A 27,714-nucleotide genomic window follows, 5' to 3' on the forward strand; every position below is an offset into this window, starting at 1 on the left:
CCTGTTTATCAACTAAAACTTTATCATTAGAAGTGCCTTATCTTTATCTCTTTGATTGCAATTAAAATAAATGTAAGGACTCAAATATCACTCAGTACAATATTCTCACTTAGCATTATTTATTTTATATTTTAAGTTTTGATTGAATATTTTTTTTGTAGTTTTTTAAAATAAATTTCACATCAATACAAGTGAAATGGTTAGGTGCATCTTCGATACAAAAAAGAATCGAGATTTTTCCCACAATTGTCATCTCATCGTACTCAACATCAACATTCTCTTTCATTACTTTTCTTGAGTAGATATTATGTTTTCCAAAGTTTTTAATAACTTTTGTAATAGGTACTTAGTCCCTTCATGATTAAAATATGGTGAAAATATTGGAAAACGGGTTATATGGGTTTTGATTCTCACATAAAAACAAGAGAAGTAAACTTATAATATGAGTCAATATTTTACCTAAAGCGCGCTCTACACTCGCGCGCGATTCTTGCTGTGAATTCACGCCGCGATTCGCGCCGTGCACTTCGCGTTTATATGTGTCTCTCCACACTCGCGAAACCTCGCAGTCTCGTTCGCGGCCTCAATGGATGACGACGTGATTGTTGCTGCGGTGACGCTCTGTGCTATATCGTATTACAATTACCTATGTATTAAAAATAAGACACAAATAAAAAATGTAATGGGTTTATATATTTCACTTGAGCTTGCCCCACTATGAGTGGAATCCTTAACTTTCTTTCTATAGGTTCTATAACTGGACATAAGTGAGTCCTTTTTTTTTTTAAATTCACCCACAGGAATATTTAAAATGTCACTTATCCGCGTCCAGGCATAGTGGGTCTTATTTTTATTTTTATGGTCCTTGTGTTTGGACTGCCAAAGTATTGGTTCGGATTGAAAACACTCGATAAAAGACAATGCCGGAAATTGGCGTCTTTTTTTTTTCGCGCGGCCATCGACCAAACTTTGTTTTTTGATTACAAAATAGTGTAATAAACCAAACTTACTATGACATGTATACCTCTAAACTCAGTCTGAACTGAGTTACGAGCGTTAGAAGTTTGATGATTTTCATACTAGATTTGCTTTTTGCGCGCAAAGTTTTGTAAGAAATTGCAACAAAATAGTGAGATTGTATGTGTAAACAAACAATATCATCCATTAAAGGCTCCAGACATCAGTATGGAGCAGAATCAGCGCAATAAAAAAATAGCGCAATATTTTGTTGCAATTTCATACAAAACTTGCGCACAAAAAGCAAATCTAGTATGAAAATAATCAAACTTCTAATGCTCGTAACTCAGTTCAGACTGAGTTTAGAGGTATACTTACCGTAGTAAGTTTGGTTTATTACATTATTTTGTAATCAAAAAACAAAGTTTGGACGATGGCCGCGCGAAAAAAAAAAGACGCCACTTTCCATACAAAATCTGGCATTGCCATTTCAACTCAAGTTCATTATTCCATGCCTAGTACTCATTTAAAAAAAAAGAACGTTAGTAAGTACGCAATAATGCACAACCACTTGCGACGGCGTCTTCTCAGCTATTGCGAAAAACTGCGAGTGTAGTTGCGTTCGCGATCGCGCGCCGTGAACCAAGCGCGAACCTTTGTCGCGGGACAAAAAACCGACAACGAACGGGGAACGGCGCGAAGCGTGAACGTGAACGCGCGAAAGTCCGCGAAACCATCTACACACGCGTTTCGCGGCTTTCGCGGCCTTTCGCGCCGCGAGTGTAGAGCGCGCTTAACATAAAAAGCTTATTTGTTACAATATCTTGTTGAATTAGAAAAACTGCTGTTGTGACCATGAGGCTCATTAGGCTCATTTTTGCCTAGCTGCATCGTCTTACATAACGCGAAACTGGAAATAACGTCTTCAAAATATTGTGTCAACAACATTGTATTTGTAACGTATAGGTATTTTATGTTATACTGTGGTTATACTTTCATTTCACTCGCGGCGACATTAATTAATAATCTTCATAATTGCCTAGTTTAAAAAACTATTTATATCGTAGAGCGCATCGCATTTACTTATTATTTTAAAATACACTCGGCGTCAAATAAATCGCACCTCCCGCAACAAGCACTTTTCAAACGTATGCATCCCCACTTCCCATCGATATTAGTACCATTTGAAAGCCTAGTTCTAAACTTCATTTCATTAAAGGGAAGGCCCCAAAAATGTGTCTTTGGAAGGATCCAGAGTCTCTTATTAAAGCGACAGGTAGTTACGCTTGAGTAAATTTTTATGGCTATTATACTGTTAAGGGCAGATTTTTCAACCGTCGGATAACTTTTAACTGAAGAATAAGTTTGGCACATTGACAGTTTTAGTATAGGAAATGTGTCAAAATGACAAGTTTATTCTTCAGTTAAAAGATATCTGACGATTGAAAAATCAGCCCTTAATTGGGATTAATCGCTACCCATCTGTTAAAGAGGACACGTTTGGTTTTATAACCACAAAAATTGGTCCCAGAAATGAGCCCCAAGTGAGACCTTTTTTCAAGTCACATTTATGGTACCTGATAATTGTTTATAAAAAAAATTAATGTGTCTTTCTTTAAGTTTATTTAATGTGCTTTCAAATAACACCAATATTGTTGGGCACCATGATTGTGTCAGAAGAAAAGGAAGGTGCGATTTATTAGATGTTGAGTGTATTACATTTTCTGCAATTTTTTGTCCAAGGGCGTTTTTAATATCGTGCGGATTCATCACGTACGCAGGATTGCCCCGTATGCGTAACACCCGCAAGATTTATTTTCATACAAGTATTTATTGTAATGCGTATCTGTTTTGTGTTATACATTTTTCTATTTTAATTTATCTTCTTTCATTTATGCCATGAGTGTACTTCTAATAATCTTAAGCCGAATTTTTATGTAAACAAACGACTATGGTAAACAACGAATACATAGCTGTTATTATTTTTGTTTAGCTAGCAGCCTTTGCAGGCTTCGCCCACCGTAAATTATTTTGGTCTGCCAAAGAAAAACAAAATCCAAAAACCGGGATAAAACTAGTAATCCTTTGTTTTCACTGAGTTCTGTCTGGCTCTCCCCCCTTTGTTTACCAAAATCATTGAAATTGGTTCAGTGGTTTAATCTTAAAATAGTAACACACTAGACGGTTATTTTCGTGTTTTATATTAAATATTGTAATTTATTATAGATTTTTTTTATTCAATAACACTAATTATTATTCCACTAATTCACCGATGTTTGTGATAAAGGAGTAGGTATTTTTATTACTTTTAAAATCGATAGTAGTTTCTTTCGTTCCACCATGGTAGAATATTTCAGTCCAAATCTGGCAACACTGCCATTGTGACGTCACGTAAAATAGGCTGACGACATCTTTTTAGACTTCGCAATAGAATGATTTTCAGTGGATTTTCGTAGTGATTCTACGTTTTATTGTGTTTTTAAAAAGTAATAAACGTTAAATTTTATTAGTTTGTGTTAGATTCGCTCTATGCAATGGGCGATTTATAATTTTGTGACTGCGAGTGATGTATGAAGGAAAGGAAAAAGAAAATGGCTACCTTCGAACGCATGTTGTTGGCCAGGAAACATGTAATCATAAGTGAAAAATACAACGTTGTACGCAAAATCGGCGGTGGAAGCTTTGGAGATATCTTTTTAGCGATAAATATCAACGATGGAGAGGTAAATACATGCTCAAAAACTGTTTTCCAATCGATGCTCTTTCTTACATTACGATGTCTTGTCAATTTATTTCGGGAATTTTGTTCTTGAAGATGGCGGTCTGGGCGTATACTTGGTATTATTTCCGAGTATACAATACAGTTAATCCGTTTTATGACTCATTTATGGCATAGGCCTTCGGTCTGGCCCTTTTACGTAATTGGGGCTTCAGTATTATGAGCAGACATGAATCGACCTGTGTGAAAGGAATCCTTTGTCATACAAATCGTGTCTTTTATTTTCATTTTCTCATGTATTTTGTTGTCTGCAATCTTTAGGTATAACATTGTTATTGTGTGATGCTTGATTCTATTGAAATTCATGTTACTGAGTACCTATACAAGTACATAACTATTGTAGTTACATGTTATATCAATATTCACCTGGTGCCAGTCTAGGTATGTACCTATATGTTAACAGTGAATCTGGGGTAGGCTCGTCAGAAAGCTTTAATCAATAATAGCAGTTGTGATACAGATTGCTGTACACATACAATGTATCACAGTGTATCTGTTTTCTCTAACATACTCATTGTTACATAAATAGTAATGAATAGTTAGATACAAATCTTCAATTTATGAGAAATATAGCCTGTAACTACATGACAGTATGATATTTGACTAGTTGCAGTTTTCTTGTCAGACGATACAAATTTGCGTTTATAACTGCTTGCTGTTCTAACAAAAACCACCAACAATTTGATTGCTCAACTGAGAAAAAACATTTCTTGACCACATATCATTATCCTTTTCACTTGCTTATAATACTGATGGTGACCTACTTACATGCATTGTTATAAATTGTTACTGTGGCAACTAAAACATTAATGTTTATTTGTTGAAATCAGTTTTTAAAGATTTTCTAGATAGATATTAGATTATTTAGATAGATAGATAGATCTCAAGTAAATAATTGTAATTTTATTTATTTCATTCCTGTTATATTTATATTATTTACTTTTGAGTATTTGGCTAGCTGATAAGATAATCATAATTAAATTTGTGCCATAAAATATTGATATTGATGAATTCTCGCAACATGTTCTTCTGTTTACTGCAGAGCAAAGTCTAAAACACCCTTAACCTGAAGCATTCATTTAGGTTGGTTTATTTATATTATAGGATTTATTTCAATTCAAAATAGTGACCTTCTAAATTAGGAACAGATAGCACAAGTGTAATTTTTTTATTGAGACCATATTTTATTGTAAAAACAAGTGCAATTTGCAATAATGATGTATTGTATTTTGGAGGCCTCCACAGCCAGAGTTTGACTGAAGGTTCTTCCATATTCTCTTAGGTGCAATAAAATACTGTAATGTACAGATAAAGGCACATCATGTTTTGGTTTATTCCACTATGATCACCTGGATCCAGGTGACACTTTGGTGTCCTTTGATCACCCATGGATAAGAAGTCCACTTTGATCACCTTGGTGATTTTATCCATGGGTGATCAAAGGACACCAAAGTCGCTGGGTCAAGTCACCTGCGTGATTAAATCCAGGTGATCAAAGTGGAAAAGACTGTTGTATTAGGTACAAAACTAGTTTTTGTTCATCATCAAAATCTTGGTATGTCAAAATAGTATTTCTATCACCCTTTGTATGGGGGTTTTTACAACAGTTATTCTATGTCCACTTCCCAAAACAATACCAAAATATAATCAGGTCAGGAGTTGAACATATGAACTTGTAGTAGATAGGTACTATTAAATTTAATACTCTAATTACACTAATTAGATATAATATTATGATTATTTTTTGCAGTAAATAGGCCTAGTATAATTAATTTTATTATAGGTACCAACCGTGTTGTATGTTATTATCCTCATCATGTGCTTACTTAAACCATAAATGCATGAATTTATGTAATAATTATTTTCTGTGTATATGGGAATCCATATTTATTTCTGGGTTCTCCATAAAAATATAAAGGTCAGCAACATGCTATCAATTAATCTTATCTAACTTTATCAAGCTAATAAAAAAGCCAAATTAACAAACAGAAAGTGTAACTTGACTTATTGCCCATTTAGTCTAGAATTTCACTGTCATTTTTAATTATTTCATACTAAATGTGTAAAATTCAACTAATTACAGTACTCTTGTTGTCTGGAAGAGATCCCTTTATAGCTATAAGACCGCCTAAATTGAGCCGCGTCTTTTGATTTCTTTGTCTTGTGTGATGTACTATTGACGCCCGTATTCACAAACGATGCTTGCCCAAGTGCAGTAGCAAATCGAACGCACAGCTTAGAGAATAGAGCTCTGTGACTGGTTCGTGTGTCACCCTGTACGTCCACGCGCACTGTGAGACTTCATAGTAATGTTTGTGAATACGGGCGTAAGTGTATTCTATCTTTCTACGCCAGGGATGGATGAGCGTCGCTATCGCTGGCGACAAGTCTTCTGGTTCAGGGTTCATGGCGTAGGTCTCAGGCAAAATGAAATCCACTCGTAGAAATTAATAAACTCAGTGTATTCACGACAATAAATTATGAAGACTGCGACATATCTATCTAGTTATAAGTTTTTGTTTATGTATTTTGTATTGAAAGTGTGTTTTGTTTGTCGTAGGAGGTAGCAGTCAAGGTTGAGTCCATAAAGGCGCGGCACCCACAGCTTCTCTATGAGAGCAGAGTGTATAAGATGCTCCAAGGGGGCATCGGCATACCACACATAAGGTGAGTTGATTACATAGGCGGCGCCAATAGAAGCTGCCAATTTGTCTAACACAAAGCCGAATAACATTAACACGAAGCTGTCGATCTTGTAAGAGAATGCGCATCTTTAATTGCAAAGTGTTTAGTGATCTCAAAAAGTCCATAATTATGGATAAACTAGCTGTGCCCGCGACTTCGTACGCATGAAAACCCGTTTTAGCAACATTTTTCATTATTGCTCTGCTCCTATTGATGGTAGCGTGATGTTGTATAGCCTTCCTCGATAAATGGGCTATCTAACACTGAAATAATTTTTCAAATCGGACCAGTAGTTCCGGAGATTAGCGCTTTCAAGTAAACAAACAAACTCTTCAGCTTTATAATATAGATGAGACAGTAAAACCTGTTTGAGTCGATTTTAACGCTACTGCTTTTACAAAATTGGCAGTCTTTATTGGCGCGAACTGTTTAACGGGACACGACACCTCTCGTTCCCATCACTGCGACTTCTGTATACAGGATCTACTGTTTGGCAGAAAATGAAACCCAACCAGTGAAACTTTAGTATTCTCGGGGGATAGCTTGATTTTATTCTTGGAACTCACAATGAAAGAGGAGCTTGAAATTATAATAATATTGGGCATAGCTATTAGCTAGTAGTCTTAAAGACAATAGTGAATAGACTATTTGACACTATTCCCCAATATTTTTTTTTAAAAGGCTCTTCATTGTGGTCTTCAAAACTTAATTAATTTTAAATTATATTTTTTGGGATGCATTTTAATTTAAAAAAAAAGTAGTTTAATTGAGTTGACAAAATAGTGACGTCACTTGCTTGTATTGCCATTTGCCATACAAAATCTATGGGAGTCTCGTTTTGACAGTTTTAAAAAGTACGTCAATTGATTGGTGGTGTCTACACGTCTATTGAGCAGAGCCACCCTGTCGCACTTCGGATGCCCATCGTAACAGGATGTGACGTGGCATTAACGAAATCCAAGAAGCTGGTTTTCAGTCTGACCCTATGGCAAGAGAGAATCGCTTAGATTACATACATAGCGACTAAGCTATGTAAAGGTAGACATTTCAACTACACAAGTGAACCTAGCGTGATAACCATTTTAACATTTGTTTTGAATAGTTAATTGAGCTAATTACAGAAATCGTATAAAATGCCACAGCTTCTAATTAAGTTGCCTGCGTCAATTTGCTTCTTACGATCGTACAAATTAATTACGAAAGATTACAACAACCAGTTAGTAATGCTCGTACAATTATTTTATTACTTGTTATTATATTAATGACGTTCACAGAGCTGTAAATTATATAATTTAAGAAAATATAAAACAAAAAATATTATTAATTTATTCTGTAGTTAGTAGCTATTGGGATTTTGTATTTGACTTTATAAGCTGAAAAAATTATGCAAGAGACAATTTACAGTCGATGACAAAGACTTTCTTTTTCTTTAAGAATTATCTATCTTTACACATAAACTGTTAAATTCTGTGGAGGGTGACTTTCATAAATACTATTTGTAATGTTTGTACCTATAAACTTGATAACACACGCACTAACACCTAATGATCAAATGGGCGTAGTGAAAATGACGCTTGATTTATACGTGCGCTCACATAATGCATTATGATGATAAGATTCAACTCGCGTTGACTGACGCACACTCACCGTCACAGGACATTATGGATTCAGCCAAGCTTTCCTCAGAATATGGAATTTAAAGTGGCAGCCTCAATGTGTCAGTCATTTTGTTGGAAATGTGGCAATGCATCCGCTGTTCGTTATTTTGTTGAAATTGCTTAATTCCATTTCTTAATCTTTATAGATTGTCAACCATCTTTCAATACATCGATCGATATCTACGCGCCATTATGACTTGACTACACATAATATTTTTGATGCAAAATTGCATCTATGTGCTGTCTGAAGTTGTGAAGCGGCTCGACTGGTTCAAATTCAAAAGAACAATGATATTAGCACAGATAGTTTGTTTACCTCAATGATATTATACCCAGAGTGGTCTATATTGAGGTTGAGAGGTCAATTTTGATTTGTTAGGGGTTAATGTGGAAATATTTTCCATGGAGTGAGAAAGGGTGGGTGTCCAAGACAGTGACCTCTGGATTGCTTTGCCTCACAAACAGACAGCCCCCAAGGCGAATGAGCATGACACTTCAATAGTACAGTACGATCCACGAGATAAGTATGGGGTCCTCTGTCTAGTTTATTGTTTAACTCTAGTGCACGGTTACATAAAGGGTGTAATTTTGAGAGGGAACTTAAATAAACAATAAGCACTTACGTGGCCTTAAAGCAACATCTATTACAAGGTTCCCCTAAACGTTACATTTATAGCATTTCGTATTTTCGTCAAATGCAAACAGAAGACCGACAAACATTGTTGAAAAGTGATTGCAAAGGAAGCTCTCGAAATGCTCCCTTTCTCATTTAGAAAAAGGTAAATTTTGGTGTTGCGTAAAACTTTCATATTTGTTGTTGAAAATGTTTAAATGTCAGATTTAGACGTATTCAGGGAAACCTTTAAAGAGAAAAGAAAAGTTTTACAATAGAAATATTTTCCCTTTTGTTAAAAAACCCTTATAAACCGCCATCGTTGTAGCTTTCCATCATAACGGGATCAGAATCTGGCAGGATGGGTCGACTACTTGTAGTGTTCTTCGTTGTATTGTTGTATTTCTTTTTGACTAATTGTGATTTCCTGTATACATGTGACAGGCAAAGTAGAAAGAAGTTTGTAACGTGTAAAATTGAACTGACTTGCCAAAGTTTTAATTCGACAAAACTCGGCTTAGAATAATCATGTAAGTATCTTGTTTTAAATGTAACCTGTAGCAAGGATGCGCGCCGCGATAAGCGGTTATCACGGCACACGGCAATTTATCGATTTTGCCCATACATTTTGACGTCGATAAGAGTATATCACGGCGCGCATCCTAGACCGGCCGTAGGCCTAGGATGCGCGCCACATTAAACTTATCGAGACATTTTATCGATTTTGCACGATAAGCGCATACATTGTCGTAGGCAGATTTAGATACATTTGTCGTCTAAAATCGTCGATAAGATTTTATCATGGCGCGTATCCTAGCCCGGCTGGTATTGGACATATCATTTATATCACCTCATCGCTTATGCAGTCGGATTCAGATTTATCTGCGCCGTAACTCAGTCGAATAACACGGTGTCGTTGTGGTGTCCTTGATCCGATTCTGAGCACTTTCAATCGGACATAAAAAATGTACTCGTAACTAACGATTGTTTTTGCGCATCACAAGGGGTTTTGATGTTTTAGAAGTGCTTAACGCGAAGTTTAGGTGCTTCAAAGAGCATAGGTGGGGTTATGCTCAATTTAGTTGTAAAATGTATTGGTTTGATAACAAAATTACCACGATATCTTATTTGATTTTGCGCATAGGTTCTTCGTATCACAACCAACTTAGCCTACAGACGTTAAATGTAAAACAGGCCTCAATGGTTTTAGGCGTTCTCAATATTTTGAGGCTTAAGGTCTTGCGGTGGTAGCCTTGGTTAGTTAGTTCGTCTATTGGGCAAGCAGTCGTCCCACGCTGGTTGCGGTCTCTACTCCAGTAATTTTCCATTATGTTATAAAACTTGAAAGGTGTGATCTTCACCGTGCTATCCAGCTTTCTTAAGAACTTTAAAACTGGATACTCCATTATTTTATAGAGTCGAAAGCCCATTGAACAGAGTAAAATAAATATAAATGTTTGGCAAATCATTAATTAGCTAAAATAGTGCTTAATCAATGTTCATGTGTTTTATGAATAGGGTTCGTCAAAGGTTCATCATAATATGTACAACAGTTTTTGGTCGGGACTGTGATATTGATGTACCAAATCCCGTTACCATGGTCCACCGGGCGTTCGAACCCGCGGCGTTTGAAGGAGTGCGTTGCTAATGCCTTTTTTGTTGAATCGCTGTTGCCGTGCGATGCTCTGGCCGATCACGCCATAATCTAACGCTAAACTGCGCGTGGTTAAATTGTTACGCTAAATAGGTGCAGTAAAGTTATCGTTAATGCAGTAGGATTTAAAATATTGCTCTGCTATAAATCATTGGACGTGTCGGAGCTATTTCACTGATACAAAAGTTATAATTAAGTATGCTCTATTCGGTCTATTCCGATTTGATCACCTGGCTTTGATCACCTAGGTGATCAAAGTCCACTTCCAGTGACAATTTAGAGTAGTCCACGCAGTGGTAGCTTGAGAAACTACAGACAAATCTATGTCCAGTAGGCAGTAGCAAGCAAAGGAAGCAAGATTTATTAAAGACCACATATTTGTGTACGTATTTATTCGAATTGCATTGCTAGAAGTTTTTATTTGCGAGCCTTAATGAAAGCATAAAGAATTGGAATAATATCCATAATTAACGTGCACGGAAATTGACCTAGCAGTTTTAATATGAATCTGTGCCAATATTTATGGTAATTTCCTTTCCTTGACCTTGTTTGGTTTTGGTAGTCGTGTAAACAAAGAGTTTCTTATATAACTTGACACAGATTGGCGTTAGAAATGTTTACTAAACATAATGAACGCTAATAAAAATGTAGATTTCGAATAATTATAATACCTGCGAAATAAAGCTTTAGAACTGAATAAAATATAGTAATATCGGATTCAGATCGCAAATTAAACGTTAACTGAACGAAGTAACTAGATACAAACCGTAGAGAAACGATCTCAATTACAACTGTCATGTTTTTGTTAACTTCGAACTCTGCCTATGTTCTTCTGATTAATTTCCCCCAGGGTTAAATCGGCCTTAACTGGTTGGGTTTTTAATGTAGATTCTGCTAAACAGGAGTTGCAGCGGTGGGTAACCGTAACGATTGGGTATTGAGGGAATGTAGTCCAGTAGAAGACTGTTGATGACGACAATGAATTGTTGACTTAGGACCGGTATACACTAAGGCTGGTTTTAGTGTCACGCGGACCGTCCGGTGCGGAACTGCGGACCCGCTCCGCACGGCCAATCTGTATGAACTTCTAAGGAGCGTTTTAGAGTAATGCGGTCCGCAGGAACCGCTCCGCTCCCTAGCAGTTCATACAGATCGGCTGTGCGGAACGATCCGCACTGACAGTCCGCGTGACACTAAAAACCAGCCTAAGGCGGAGCGGAGAAGTGGAAATAATGAAGTCTGATTGGTTATTGAAAACACTTCTCCGCTCTGACTTGGTGGAAACCGGCCCATAGACTTAAATATGGTTTTAACGGTTTGGCCAGACTAACGTGGCATGTTGTTGCAGATGGTACGGCTACGAGAAGGACCACAACATCCTCGTGATGGACCTGCTGGGTCCATCACTCGAGGACCTCTTCAACTTCTGCTCGCGCCAGTTCACGATCAAGACTGTGCTTATGCTTGCAGGTACGTGACTATTCCATTTGTCTAGGGATTTATAGATCATTTCATTACACCCGCGCCCCACCAATTTTTGGTCGAGGCACACGAGGGAAGCGCGGGGAGTTTGATCCGAGCAATCCGAGCGTCATTATTGTAGTGTGCGTGTGCACTCATGGATAATTCAGCGTGTACCGATAACACTCAAACATTAGTGGGGCGCGTCTTCGTGGATGAAACGATCCATACCATTCCACTGTCTTTAAAGACTACAGAATTTTTGTCGGCCTATAGATTGTAGTTTAGTCGGGCTGTTAACATTGCACTTGGTATCGGTCGATTCCTCATACAAATTAGAAGCCGACCAGACTATAGATAGACCGATAAAAATAGTCTGAAATCTGAGGGTAGTCTTACACTTAAAGAGAGAGCGACCCAAATAACAAAGGGAATCTTGGCCTTGGAAGAATCTCCACTCCCGTTTCTACCTCTCGCTAGTTCGCTATCCTTAAAAACCTTGATATGTTTATTTCTCTAATCAATTTACATCATCACCCCAAACAACATAATGGAACAAAGATTTCAATGCATGTATGTCATTCAAACGTGTGTCGACCATTATTTTATTTCAATAACAAAACGTAAATAAATATGATTTTGCTGCATCAATATTAATCGGTCGGCGATAATGCATCGTCGGTCGAATATCGATGCCAAATTAGAGTGATTAGTGAGTCTAGAATAGCACGAGCAGCACGCATTCTGATTGCAATTAGACGTATAAATAAATAAATATCAATATCCTTGGACATTTTACACTACGCTTCTAGTCCCAAACTAAGCAAAGCTTATGACCGATTATTGCGAATCATCGGTTTTGTTATTCTTTATACGTTAATTAGAATCTTCAATGCTGGCTGGTTCCTTGTAATACGAGCATACATATTTTCAAGGTTTCTGATTGAAAACCATTAATTGTGATGATAATTATTAAATTAATTCAAAAGCTATTTTTCAAATAAATAATAGAAGTTCAAATCCATTTATAGAAACATTCAGTTAGAACTGTTAAGATTGAGTCATTGTTAAAATTGAAGGTGGCTTTAACGTGTAATTTTAACTATCGGTCGTACATAGGACGATATTATTATATTATTATGAGCATTTTGGGCGATCCAAGTTATTACAATTAGTTATTGGCTGTGTAATTATCAGAAACCATGTTTGTAGTACTTGTTGTTAATACAAATATTACTTGATTCTTCTTCTACATCATGTCGATATTTGTTTTAGGACCCTTATAATTAACACCTAAAAGGTGAAAATGCACGCCAGCAGAAAGGGACTCAAAAAAACTTTAATTTTGAACCTTAAGACAGAAAATGGCTTTAGGGCTGATTTTTAACTGAAGAATAAGTTTGGCACATTGACAGTTTCAGTATGGAAAATATGTCAAAATGACAGGTTTATTCTTCAGTTAAAAGTTAACTGATGATTGAAAAATCAGCCCTTAGTTGTATATTGATGATAACTAAAACTAAATCCTCCCACAGACCAGATGCTCGGGCGCGTGGAGTTCATCCATTGCAAGTGCTTCATCCACCGGGACATCAAGCCGGACAACTTCCTCATGGGAATCGGCCGCCACTGCAACAAGCTCTACATGATCGACTTCGGGCTCGCCAAGAAGTTCCGCGATTTGCGCACGCGCGCGCACATTTCTTACCGCGAGGACAAAAACCTGACCGGTGAGTGAAGTTGAACCTTATCGCGAGCGCACAAGGCACACTTCCCGACGGCAGCGGCCGCCACTGCCACAAGCTCTAAAGCCCGGTCTGTGAGCACGTAGAATTTTGTCCAATGACCCCAAGCTACCCATCCTTATCGCTCGCGCGTAATTATGTTGCTGTCGCGCTCGCACACTCACTGCGGGCACCCGCCGCACAGTCGCGACAGCAGACTATACATGATCGACTTCGGGCTCGCCATGAAGTTCACATCTCGTACCGCGAGGACAAGAACTTGACCGGTGAGTGAAGTTGAACCTTATCCCGAGCGCACAAGGCACACTTCCCGACGGCAGCGGCCGCCACTGCAACAAGCTCACGTGATCGACTTCGGGCTCGCCAAAGAGTTCACATCTCATACCGCGAGGACAAGGATGTGACCGGTTAGTGCTTGGCGAATATGTTATCATAGGCTTATTCTCTACAAAGGCGTCATTTTGCACTTGGCCTACTGTGAACAATGGGCCCTGTAGTAGGTAAGCAGGTTAGGAGCTACGTCATTTCTAATAAATAAACAAGTATTATTGCTTTCTTTTTTCGGCCAGATAAAGCCGTGACATTATCCACGGAAAGATTTGATCACAATATTGACACGGACTAAACAAGTATAGGGCTCAATTACATTTTGATTTGATTATGTTGTAACGAACCAGTTGACTTTTTATGAGCTCTCTCAAAAAGCTTATCTCCCAGGGTAGATCAGATCCTTCATTTGCTCTGGTAAATTGGAGAAATCGTGCTTCTGCAGTGGAGACTTAACTGATGATGATCAAGTCCTTTATTCGCATAATATCAGATTCTCAAAATATCAGATTCTTAAAATATTAGATTATCGAAATAGCAGAATCTCAATATAACCGAAATTGGACACTCAACGTGAAAAATATATTTGTATTACCTATACAGGGTGTCCAGAAAGTAGAGGTCAAGCCGAAATGAACATGTTATCTACTTTAAATAAATATGAAGAATACTAATTTAATTGCTGAGAAGTTACATAATATTTATGATACATGTTGCCGTGCTCCCCGCTATGAGTGGAGAGCAAGTTGGACGGTCAAGTTTCAGAAACCTGTGTAGTTTATGCGTATGATTGCCGCTGCATTTATTTTTAAATCTATGGGGATTTTTTTGTTTTAAATAAGTGTTTGTCTCATATTTAAAAATAAATTTGATTTAAAAAATAAAATGTTGTCTTGATTGTACTTTGGCTATATTGAGAATCTGCTATTTTGATAATCTGATATTTTAAGAATCTGATATTTTGAGAATCTGATATTATGCGAATAAAGGAATAAAATGTTGTCTTGATTGTATTTTGGCTATATTGAGAATCTGTTATTTTGATAATCTGATATTTTAAGAATCTGATATTTTGAGAATCTGATATTATGCGAATAAAGGAATAAAATGTTGTCTTGATTGTACTTTGGCTATATTGAGAATCTGCTATTTTGATAATCTGATATTTTAAGAATCTGATATTTTGAGAATCTGATATTATGCGAATAAAGGGATTAAGTACCGACAATGAGTTCGATCGTTTCTTGCACAGGCACGGCGCGTTACGCATCGATCAACGCGCACCTCGGCATCGAGCAGTCGCGGCGGGATGACATGGAGTCACTCGGCTACGTACTTATGTATTTTAATAGGTGAGTTCGCGCTTGCTGATGTTTTTGATGTACCGAGACAAAATGAGAGTTAATTTTGATCCAAATGGTTTATTTTATACAAGATCAAATTAGTTTTAAAATAGTGTCAAAAGAAGTAGAAAATGAAGGTAAAAAAGCAATGAATAACTGAAGATTATTTATTTACTGCATTATTCATCTCATATTAGTGATTTTGCATACTAGTTTCTTGCAAAGCTACACAAAAATTTGTACGTCTTATGTGTAAAAAAAGATTTTTTATTAGAGCACAATTTTACACTTTATTTTGCCGCTATGACAATCTTAAAAATTATAATTTACACTTTGAAGGACAATGTTTTGCTTTCTTTTGGAGGACAGCATAGTGTATATTTATGACTCACGTGTCTAGAAGATAAGGATGAGGATCTTCAAGGAAAATGGACTATTCTATGTTGGTACTGTGTACTGATATCATTCTTCTATCGAGTGGGCTATTGACTACTGACGTCACAAACCTGCTGTCACTATAGGCGTACGTGAATAGTCTGTTGATAAGTTGATAAATCAACTATTGGACAGGTATGCTCTAAAATGTATTGCTTGAGCCAGCTTGCAAGGATTGCACCAGGTTTTTAGTTTTTCAAACTCGCAATAACGTGCTAGGAGTCACAGGTACGGTGTTGTGCAAGGACATGTCGAAACGCGTTCTGAGTCACCCATATTAGTCACTTTCCAACGGCGCCATAGTGTAGTTATACACAGTAGGTCAATCTACTAGTAGACTGCGTGGTATTAGTCACGTACACAAGAATGTGGATGATAAAAAATAAACCAAGCATTTTTGTCGGGTTATTTCTGTTAAAGAATATTACGGTAGGCCCAGGATGCGCGCCGCGATAAGCGTTTATCACTCCATTTTATCGATTAAACGCGATAAGAAGCCCATCAATTTTGAACGTCTAAAATTATCGATATGATTTTATCACGGCGCGCATCCTAGCCCGGCTGATAGAGATATTAATATTATATTGGGACTTTCTGCATGCTTCACGTGCGTACTATAAAGTTAACTTACCGTATCCTACCTTGATTGTGTAGTAGCGTTCGGATCGCTATCTATTTACAGTTAAAAGCGATCCAAACGTATTGTGTGAGTATAATTTATGCATAAAATGAAACACAATACGGTATAACGATGTCCTTGACCTGGCTGCATTTGTGTTTTGTAAGTTTTGTCGCTGCAAATATAATTTTGCACACCGATATACACGATGCAGTTAGATGCTCAACCTTATTGTAGTGTTGTGATGTTGTTCAACAATAAAGTGCTTTGGTTAAATTGTCAACACAGCTTGACCTAGAATTAACAAAAGTTTCGAGGTCACCTAATTAGAAATTACAAACAGCAGATTCATGTCCAACAGTCCATGAGCCTTTACATTTCTCATTACTTTTTTCTTGACTCAATGTTTAGCACGGTTTGCCAGGCAGACCTTATTTTGCTTATAATAGTTATTATCTTTTATCCCTTTAGCTAGACAGAAGGCCAAAGGATTTTGATAGAAATCTTAAACGGATCAACCAGTCAGAACGGCAATAGACAGTTTGACACCATACCCCTATAATTCGAAACCACAACTTTTTTAAAAAGACCCTTCATTCTGGTCTTAAAAACTTAATTAATTTTAAATTACCTGTAAATTACGATTTTTGTTCGCATTGTAATTGAAAAAAGTAGTTTGATTGAGTTGACAAAATAGTGACGTCACTTGCTTGTAGTGCCATACAAAATCTATGGGAGAGTTTCGTTTTGACAGTTTTAAAAAGTACGTCAATTGATTGGTGGTGTCAACATGTATATTAATATGTAATGTAACGCTCAATAATGCTGTAATATAATATGCTCTGTAACACAGTCTGTTCTGTCGTCTATACCAAGTAACATTACTGTGGTCAGTCATGTGTGTTTTCCACCAGTGTTTGTTCGCCACGCCATAATAATGGGACATACCGACACGCTTAACTATACTTACGAGCAAAAGTATGGAATCACCCCTTTGTGTTCCAAGCGATCTTAAGAACTGAATGACTATGTATTGTATGTATCTATGGTATCAATTTTAAGTTTATAATATCTCCTTTAAAATGGTACCATTTTTATTGATCTTCTATTAGTCATTTAGTTCTTATGATCGCTCGGAATAAATAGCGTGATTCCATATTTTTGCTCGCGAGTGTAGTTGTGCAGTCGGGTGCGTTTCCGCGAAGTCCTTTTCCATAGCACAATGTGCAGTTGACAACGCTCCTGCAGTCTTTCCTTACACTATACTCGGCGCAAATACTTGTGGCAGGCGGTGTAATAATAAAACAGTGCATATCACGTTTTCTCTCACATTAACACGGTTTATGGTGACAGGCATAGCGTTGTTTGTAATACGTAATAATTAATAAAATATTGGCGAGTGTGCATCTTTGTTTCAAAGATTATTTATGGCCTCGCCTGCCACAAGTTTGCGTCGAGAATAAACGTATCAATTGGCCAGTGGTAATAAGATTAATAAGAGTATATTTATCACATAATCATTTCAGCCACAGGATGTCCATTGCTAAACATAAGCCTCCATCAATGATTTCCATGTTGTCCTGTTGACAGTGGCCTGCATCCTGTGCCTTCCTGCTACCTTTATGAGGTCATTGATCCACCTTGTGGATGGAAATCCCACGCTAAGCTTTCTGATACGTGGCCTCCACTACAGAACCTTGCTGCCCCATCGGCCGTCAGTTCTGCGTACTATGTGCCTTACCCATTGCCACTTAGCTTGCTAATCCGTCGGGCTATGTCAGCGACTTTAGTTCGTACGGTGAGTAATAAGTAGGTATATTGTGAATGTGTAATAACATTGTCCATTTTTTTGTCCCGACAGAGGATCGCTGCCGTGGCAAGGGTTGAAGGCCATCACGAAGAAACAGAAGTACGAGCGGATTAGCGAGAAAAAGATGTCTACACCTGTCGAGGTGCTGTGTAAGGTGAGTATTGTCGGCACGCTGTAATACGCCTTAGTAGTATGGAAATAGAGTCGTTATTAGACTTTTCTATATTCAATTTTGACCAAGATATGGCACTGATGAAAGTCAAAAAAGGGTTGCCACTGTCACCTTTTCTTTTGGGCCCTAACAGTTTTAAGACAAACATGGCAAGCAGCAGTATACATCAGACTTTTCTTCTGACCATGCCATTTGTGTGAAGTTATCTTCGAATCCGTAGCCTAAAATCCTGTGTGGACACGGCACTGGGGGTCTGACGCAGAATGTCCACTTCGCAAAATAGGCATTTCGCGAAATGCGCACATTTCCATACTAATATTATACAAACAAACTCTTCAGCCTTTACATTTGTGTAGAAAAGTCCGCATTTTTCGAAGTGCACATTCTGCGTCAGACCCCGGCAACTAAAATTAGAAATAGACTATTTATTTTATTCTAGATTTTTTGATGTTTTAACGATGGCATGGGACTGCCCTCATATCTAACTAGACATTAGGAATGTCTGACGCAGTATATTGATAGGCGCTGCCCACATCGTCTGATAGTCGCCTTGGCTCAAAACTTGTTTATTACACCTATTTATAAATGAGGGAGCGTCGTTACGTAGGTCAAGACAATTTACTAGTACAGATTTGTTTTTGAAACTCAATTTCATATTTTCAGTCAGCGTCAAATAATTTGTGTCATCTAAAAAAGTAGCCAATAAGTTCGCAACACGTCTTTGTTACTGGGCCTAAGGCCCGGTTTTTTGATTCGTAGTTAAAATAACCAATTAGGCCAGTAGAATTAAACACAAAAATTGATTAAATCGGAAATAATTCCTACAAAAGATTTTTTTGCTTTAATGGCTTCATTGGTTGCCCATTAAGACTCTCCTAAGTTTTCGACTTCGACGGAGTTGTGCTTAAGTGGTGGGGGCCCCCGAAAGGGGCGTTTTTTCGGTTTTCCGGTTATACCGCGTAAAGGACTTACCCTATCGAAAAGTGGTCTTCATGACGGTTAAAGGGCACTTAATCCTGCATTGAATAAGACCAAATTCATATGTTTTGGACAAACCGTTCTCGCGCTAAAGTTCGGCAAAGTAGAAAATATACGTATAATTAATGACCCTCTCCACGTCCAATGGCTTGTTACCCACATGCTTCCAAGCCTTGTAAAGGGTCGCCTTAACCAGTGTAACCCTAACAAGGCTCACGAGTTTGATTCGCTTATCCTTGTTCGTCCCAGCCGTTCCTTAACTGCGGTTGCTGCACCTCTTCCTGGCACTCTCCTGAACGACTCTGTGTTACCTAATGTGGCTGCCCCTCTTCCTTGTACCCTCCTGTACGATTTCATTGCTTAGCCATATGCCTGGTCCAAGGTTCGACGCCACAAAATCAACTTCGTACGAGTGAAAATAGTTTAAATACTATTTCCCGTGCTTGCAACATTTTTCTTTACTGCTTCGCCTCTATTAGTCGTAGAGTGATTGTATATATCCTATAGCCTTCCTCAATGTATGAGCTATTCAACACAAAAATAATGATTTCAATCAAACTAGTAATTCTTAAGATTAGCGCGTTCAAACAAACAAACAAAAAACTCTTCAGCGTTTTAATATGAACTTGTTGTTGTTGATTTTTGGCGTCAAACCTTAGACCAGGCATACGGCTAGGCAACGTAGTCATGCAGGAAGACACAAGGAAGAGGGGCAGCCACAGTAGGTAACACAGAGTCGTTCAGGTGAGTGCCAGGAAGAGGTGCAGCAACCGCAGTTAAGGAACGGCTGGGACGAACAAGGATAGGCGCATCAAGCTCGTAAGCCTTGATAGGGTTACACTGGTTGAGGTGGCCCTTTTCAAGACTTGGAAGCCTGTGGGTAACAAACCATTGGACGTGGAGAGGGTCATTAATTATACGTATATTTTCTACTTTGCCGAACTTTAGCGCGAGAACGGTTTGTACAAAACATATGAATTTGGTCTTATTCAATGCAGGATTAAGTGCCCTTCAACCGTCATGAAGACCACTTTTTGATAGGGTAAGTCCTTTACGCGGTATAACCGGAAAACCGAAAAAATGCCCCTTTCGGGGGCCCCCACCACTTAAGCACAACTCCGTCGAAGTCGAAAACTTAGGAGAGTCTTAATGGGCAACCAATGAAGCCATTAAAACAATAAAATCTTTTGTAGGAATTATTTCCGATTTAAAAGCTAATTCTACTGGACTAAATATAGTTCCAAAATACTGAACTGTCCTATCCATGACAGTGACAGTGGGGCGCCACCGTCAATACCGAATCGCTGGTTCCGATTTTTGCCATGTTGGAAACCGTATAGTTGAACGATGGTAGCGCCCCCCTGTCATTGAGTTTGGTGGGACAGTTTAGCGTGGGTCATCTATAGTCAAATTTGACAGATGTCAAAAGACAAGTGGTTAAATATCAGAAAAAAATGTTTTTCAAACAATGATTAGCTTGACTTTTAGTACATTTTTTAACCATTAGTTAACATTTTGTTAATATTTAACCATTAGTAGCAAAATTTAACAATTTGTTATTTTAACTATGAATCAAAAAACTGGGCCTAAGGTTGTGTTGTTAACTTTTTGACCACTCTCACGAACTATTTGACGCTGACTGAAGGTATCTGACAGACATGATGAAGGTCCCTTGACTAACTAGTCTTGTAGACGAGATTAAGAAAATAAATTGACATTTACCGTCGTCTGGTACCCATAGTACAAGCTTTGCTTAGTTTGGGACTAGATATCGCAGTGTAAAATGTCCAAGGATATTTATTATTATTATTTACCCGAGCGTTGACAAGGCAACGAGTCTTGTCTTTCGGAATTGAATAAAGCTCGGTTTCCACCAAGACGGAGTGGAGAAATGTTTTGAAGAACCAATCAGATTGAGTGAAATTGACTAAATGAAATCTCATTGGTTTCAAAACATTTCTCCGCACAGCTTTGGTGGAAACCGGGCCTAAAACAATAAAGTTGGTAATAAACGTGGTGTTTCCAGGGATTCCCGGCCGAGTTTGCCATGTATTTAAATTACTGCCGCGGGCTAACCTTCGACGAAGCCCCTGACTACATGTACCTAAGACAGGTGAGTCGGTTTTTATTATTTGTTAAGTTAAACTTCAATTCTGTTAAAGGAATATCAAATCTAATCTAATAGATTCCGATTTTTTAACGTAAAATTGGTGTATCAAGTCATTAATTGTCATGTGAAATTCGATAACACGTTTAGTGTAGGCAAATATATGTTTATATCAAGTGTTATTTACTACTATTCAGGTAATTGATCATACTGTCTGACATTATCTGTATGAGACTTTCTATTTGACATTCAAAAGATTTGTGCACTTGTACTAGTTTCTGTTGAGGATTATTGATTCGTTAAAGACTAGTTTTTATCTTATGTTATGGATAGCGTCATCAATATACTCTTGGAATATATGACATACAAATCAGTCACTCTACATGGACTTTTTGTGTTCAGTTGCTTCCATTTGACTACCACACAACAATTGAGTTTCCTGTGATGGTGTGTGGCTGTAGCAAGAAGTGTCTATGTTAGCAGCTTTTTAAGCCTTCAAATTAAAGGCGTGTAGTGACGCTGCAACTGCGCTTCTAACAATGAGGAAGATGAGTGTAATTATTTTATAATGTAAAAAGATGAAACATAAAATATAAAAAATATTAGTGAAAGAATTTTTTCGATATCTCAAAAACTGAATTTTCTATGGGCATTCAAAGTTGGATGTTTTAAAAATCAACTCGCACTTGACCGTTTAGCGCGTGACGTCACACCGCCCGTTACCTCCGCCGGGATGGCATTGCTCCTTCGCGCGCTCATAGACTCGTACAGTCATTTCGAGTTTTATAGAATTATGGAGTAAAAAATACCATGCAGATATTGTATAGTAACCCTTTTATACTAATACAATGGTTAGTGCCCCAGAAAATTACTTTTAAAGCTAAGAAAAGCTGATAAATACATAAATGGTGTAAGTTAACGAAAAGGGAGAAAGCGTTATCTACAAAAACCAGTCGATATTATTGCAAAGATCATTTTAATGCGAGTAGCTACCTAAAGACAAAACACCTACCATTGTATATTTTTCATTACAAATTTTTTATAAAGTATTTTAGTGACATTTTATTTGAAACAGTAGACAAAAAATAGAGAAACAAAACACGAGGCACGCACGCAGATGGGTTACTTAAAAAGTAAATTGAATCCTTTGAAACTTTAAAGACAATAAGACAATACTAAAAACTCTCTACCTACTTTAGCCCTTGTTATTGACTATGTTTTATGGTGGTAAAATAATGTTGTCGCTTCTTTGAGTTATCGATAAAAATCTATACGAACAAAATTGTATTAACACATACTTTTCATTCTTGTGACAATCCGCCTGTAGAAGTCAAAGAGATAATAATACTCTAGAATAGAGTTATCGTCATCATCATCGTCATCTCAGCCACAGGACGTCCACTGCTGAACATAGCCTCCTTCAATAACTTCCACATAATATCGCAAAGTTGGTAGAGGCCTGCATCCAGCGCCTCCCTGCTATCTTTATCAGGTCGTTGGTCCACCTTGTGGGTGGACGTCCTACGCTGTGTTTTCCGGTACGTGGCCTCCACTCCAGAACCTTTCTGCCTGGGGCAGAGCTGCGGCAGGTTATACAGAAAACTAAGGAAGGAGTATAACTTGCCACTCTGCTTGACATTCGTGGAATATGAGAAGAAGGCCTTCGATTCGATCGAAACTTGGGCAGTGCTGCAGTCCCTCCAGCGGTGCCATATTAATTATCGCTACCGTTGCTGACGATATTGTGGTCATGGCACTCATGGCAGAGTTGCTGGAAGACCTCGGCACAATGCTCAAAGTCCTTAATCGAATATATCGGAACAGGTAGGCATTCGGATGAATACGAACAAAATGAAGCTTATGTCGAACTGCGCCCCACTCAGTTTCGTTTCGGAGCTTGATTCTCGAGATTGTTGACAAGTATTGTCTACCTTAGACAAACGATTAATAGCCCGACGGACTAGCAAGCTGAAATGGCAATGGGCAGCAAGGGCACGTAGCGTAGTACGCCGAATAGAGTTATCTGCAATAGAAATAAAGACGAGAGATACGAAGATTCAAGTAGAACAGAAAAAGAAAGACGTAACAGACTCAAACTATAAAAATCAGGAAAAACGTTGACGACCCTCGATAGAGTTAGAAACCAGTTTTAACTGTGACAAAACAGACTGTACCTTACTTCCGATTCATGATCGTACACTGATTCCATAGAAAGTTACAAAGTGTATACTAATAACTTTTTAAAGTGAACAAAAAAAATCATCAAGCCCGATGGACTGATCTTTGTGTCAGATGGTTATGGTGGTAGTACTACTGACACATATATTTTTGATACTGCCTTGTATAGTTCACATCTTTGGCTTTAATAAATTTTAGCTGAGATCCAACTTGCACAACAGTTTTGGTTTCCTCCAATAGCACGCTACTTCGGTACAAGCGGGATCTTCACTACGTCTATACATATAACCTTAAAACCAATTAATGCCATTGTATGTTTGCATTCTTCATTGCTTGATGCACAAACTCCGCTTTCCAGATTTTCCAATTTATTCGTTATCTTCAGCACAAACAAATGTACAATGATATGCCGTAGCTCTAACTTTGTGTTCAGGTGTAGTAACTCTTGTTGTTTTTACTGTACACTGCGGATATAGTCTTTTCAAATGAACTTACCCTACGAGTATTACATTATGTCCATAATTCGATAGTTGGATAGTTAGTCTATAACACGACTGGACGTGATCGTCCAACTCTGTAAAAATAAAATATTAAGACATAACGTTGCTAAATTATTGATGGGTATTATTTTTTATCGATAACCCACAGCAATCTGACTGACAGCACTAGTACTTTTACTTTTAAACTAGATAGAACTTTTATAATCTACCTCAAATACTACAAAAAGCGTAAATACTAAATACTCAATTATTTATTGCATCCATAATAATAGGTTCACTTACCTTGCAAGTTTTAGCACTTGGATTTCTGCAATAATATAGGTACTTTGCATGTTTTCTGAAAGTATCCGCAACCATAAGTAAATCTACTTTCGGAAGATTATTTGGTTGGCATCAGATACGGTTAATATAAATAAAAAATGTATCGAAATGAACGAAAATAAGTTTACAGAGCGCAGCTAGCAGCCGCGCCGCCCGTCCGTCGTTGCCCAACGAGCGGTGTGACGTCATCGCCCGTATTCCAGGGGTGCTATCAGTTTTCGCGCGTTCCCATATTGATTTGCTTATAAAATATTCAATTTTCGTGATATCAACAAAAATTTTTCACAGTTAGTCTTATTTTAGCTTAAAGTTTTTGTTAGGGCTGAAAAAGGGGAATAAATTTTGATTTACATCTTCCTCATTGTATGAAAACTAGTAGGGGCGTGCACGCAATGGCGCACTGGCGGCACTGTAACGCTTCGTCACGCCCTTTGAGATCAAGAGATCGTCAACTAATGCGCTGAGTTCGAACCCAGTATTGCATTAGAAATTCACACACAAAGTAATCACAATAAAAACAGTCGCGAAGAGCGTGTGTCATGCACACATTGCATTGAGTGCGACTATTCGTTCGCAAACTACGTTGAAACTAATACCTACAGCTCCACCACATACGCAGTGACTACATTGCGGTATCAGTACTCAATGTTCGAATAATCTTTAGTACTACGCAAGCAAAGTAAACTGTTCACACAAATAACGTCATTGTTGTCGTCATTGCTGTCACGAGAAATGTTCTGTTTTTGGGCATATTACCAGGCCTCCGTCACTCGCCTATGCCGGCCGAGATAATTACCTACAGCGCGCAACAACTTCAAGTTGCAAATCAGTCAGGGCCGCCACGCGCCTGTGAGCACTGAGCACACGCGTATTTCTATACACGCTCGGTCGATCATCGTCGCAATCAAGGTTTATTGTTCTAACAGCACTGTTATTCTTCTTTAATGGAAAATCGTAATATTTAGGTATAATATAATTAACTGTAGTGATATAAATAATTTAAAAAAACTACACTTTTTAAATAATAAATTATTTTGAAATACTTATGACAAATTTTATTTATTTTAATTTGCTTATTCAACCCTGACGCTTGAGCTGTGAGGTAGATCAATTCTGAACACAAAGAAATTGCGGTCTTGTGAGCGTAGTGTAAGGTGCGATTTCGAATGCACCATGTGCGTTGGATATTTTGCATTATTATTATTACCGTTAAAATGTCGGCATCTGATCCTACACAAAGGAGTGCAATTTCTGTTGCTACTATTATGTATTCTGTGGCTTGTCTCTTGAGACAGGCTAAATTACACCATATTGTTAATGACATTGAGTATACATTTTTTTAAATACCTTCGCGAAGTAAAACTTCTGTACGTAGTACTTATTATTATTCTGTGTTTTTACCGTTAAAATGTCGGCATCTGATCCTACACAAAGGAGTGCAATTTCTGTTGCTACTATTATGTATTCTGTGATATTACTGCGTCACTGGCCCCGCCCCCTTTTCACATCTTCCTGTGATCTGTGGTCACGCCTCTAATTTGTGCTTTTAACTCTCGTTCCGTCCGCAGCTGTTCCGCATCCTGTTCCGCACGATGAACTACCAGTACGACTACACGTTCGACTGGACCATCCTGCGGCAGCGCAAGCAGCACATGGAAGCCGGCGCCGCGCCGCCCGACCGCCGGTCGCCGTCCGTCCAGCGGCGCGCGGCCCAGCAGCCGCCGCAGCCGCCGCCCAACAACGAGGTACGTACTCACAGTCTCATGCCCGTTTTCACCATCAATCCCTAATTTTTAAGTGACCCATATGAAAACAAAATTCCTGTTATGTGTTACCATGTGACCCACATGATGTGGGTCACTTAAAAGTTAGGGATTGATGGTGCAAACGGTATCATCGTCACGGGATTTATACGGTCTCCTTATAGAACAGAGCACAGGCCTTGCCCTAAAAGCGGTTTCGCACTACATCAGAGGTGGAATTGTGTAAAGCAATCGTAATCATTTGACAGTTCATAACGTACGATTATTCTGTCAAACGCTTTGTTTAACTGACTTTATCGTACGTTATGAACTGTCTAATGATTACGATTGCTTTACACAATTCCACCTCTGATCTGTGTGCTTATCATGAGTTTAAGTTAGGTGTGCTCGCTAGCGACTGCGCTATGATTGTACAGCGCCTCTATCGGCTACTTTCAAGAACTAAAACCGTCATACATTTCTTTGACACACTCGCTAGCGAGCACACCTAACGTAAACTCATGGCAAGCACACTGAATGCATCGAATCGGAATCGCATTTCAGAAATCTAAACTAGTGCGTAAACTACTTTAAAAATAGTTCTACGACTACTCCGGACCGTATTTTCGCAAATTCGGATCGGATGTAGTGCGAAACCGCTCTGTCTATGGGGTTGCCTAAATGGCTCGACCATGGAAGTCAGTGTAAATAGGTAGAGGAGTGAGGTCTCCGGTAATGAATTAACGTCATTGCCAAATTGCTCTAAACTCTCCTACTTGGCTTGTGGTATAGAATAATATTATACCAACGAATTTTCTGGATTCCATACCATTCGACAACGCCTGTTAAGTCCAACGCGTGCGAAGATTTTACATTATTAATGCTACATAATATTATTATGTATATTTTGTTATTATATTTACCCAATAAGTTTTCGTTCTGATAAGCTATGTAGGTGTAGAAAACTAAATCAACTCATTATGTTATTTCTAGTTTACATATGCTTGAAATTATTGACTAAAATAAAAAAATAAGTAAGAAACTGAACTCAAACTGTGTCCTCATCTCAAGTCTCCGTCTTAGGTGAAGTCGGTGCACGCGACCAACGAGTCGGCGGCCAACAAGCCGGCCGTCAAAGGACACCAATCCGTTAGTCAACTCAAGAAAAAGCACACCGCCATATCCTAACCACCACCGACCACTCGCTAACCCACTATGCGCCAAGCAGGCGAGATTGTATGCTGGAGCTTTCATTATTACTAAATCTAGGAGTCTTGAAGTCGTTTAGCCCATTTTTCTGTGCGTTACTTTCGTTTAAAGAAATCGAAAAAAAAAACTCTTGGTTTTGAAAACTAAGGGCTATGGTTGCGGCAAAGAAAGCCCCGACCATAGATAAATTATAAGAAACTAGTTCAGATATTAACGAAACAATCTTTGGAGGATTCCCATGGTCAGTGTTGCCAGGTTTAATAAATTACTTATTTATAAAAAATGTATTTTGTCCTGTACTGAAGACATCAAAAGCGTCAAATGAAAGCTTGAGCCTATAATCACAATCATGGTGTGATCGCATATGCACGAGTCGAAAATTATTTTGTAATACAGTTTTTGAGTAACAAATCACCTAATA

General features: G+C 38.1%; 1 protein-coding gene across 4 annotated transcripts in view; it reads left to right on the top strand.

The window, feature by feature from the left end:
* Window positions 1-27,714, top strand: part of LOC135083716 (casein kinase I-like) — a 34,742-nt gene that overhangs the window by 3,039 nt on the left and 3,989 nt on the right. For 2 of the 4 annotated variants that reach the window (XM_063978435.1, XM_063978436.1), the window contains exons 2-9: window positions 6,297-6,403; window positions 11,695-11,816; window positions 13,343-13,537; window positions 15,132-15,231; window positions 18,138-18,240; window positions 21,263-21,349; window positions 25,911-26,087; window positions 27,168-27,233. In XM_063978435.1, the coding sequence (XP_063834505.1) occupies window positions 6,297-6,403; window positions 11,695-11,816; window positions 13,343-13,537; window positions 15,132-15,231; window positions 18,138-18,240; window positions 21,263-21,349; window positions 25,911-26,087; window positions 27,168-27,233 (957 nt within the window). Of the gene's footprint in view, window positions 1-3,316; window positions 3,681-6,296; window positions 6,404-11,694; window positions 11,817-13,342; window positions 13,538-15,131; window positions 15,232-18,137; window positions 18,241-21,262; window positions 21,350-25,910; window positions 26,088-27,167; window positions 27,234-27,714 lie in introns of those variants that run through there. The other 2 variants (XM_063978434.1, XM_063978437.1) reach the window with 2 other exon arrangements.

Source organism: Ostrinia nubilalis, chromosome 24 (genome assembly GCF_963855985.1).
Source record: "Ostrinia nubilalis chromosome 24, ilOstNubi1.1, whole genome shotgun sequence".
Taxonomy (NCBI): domain Eukaryota; kingdom Metazoa; phylum Arthropoda; class Insecta; order Lepidoptera; family Crambidae; genus Ostrinia; species Ostrinia nubilalis.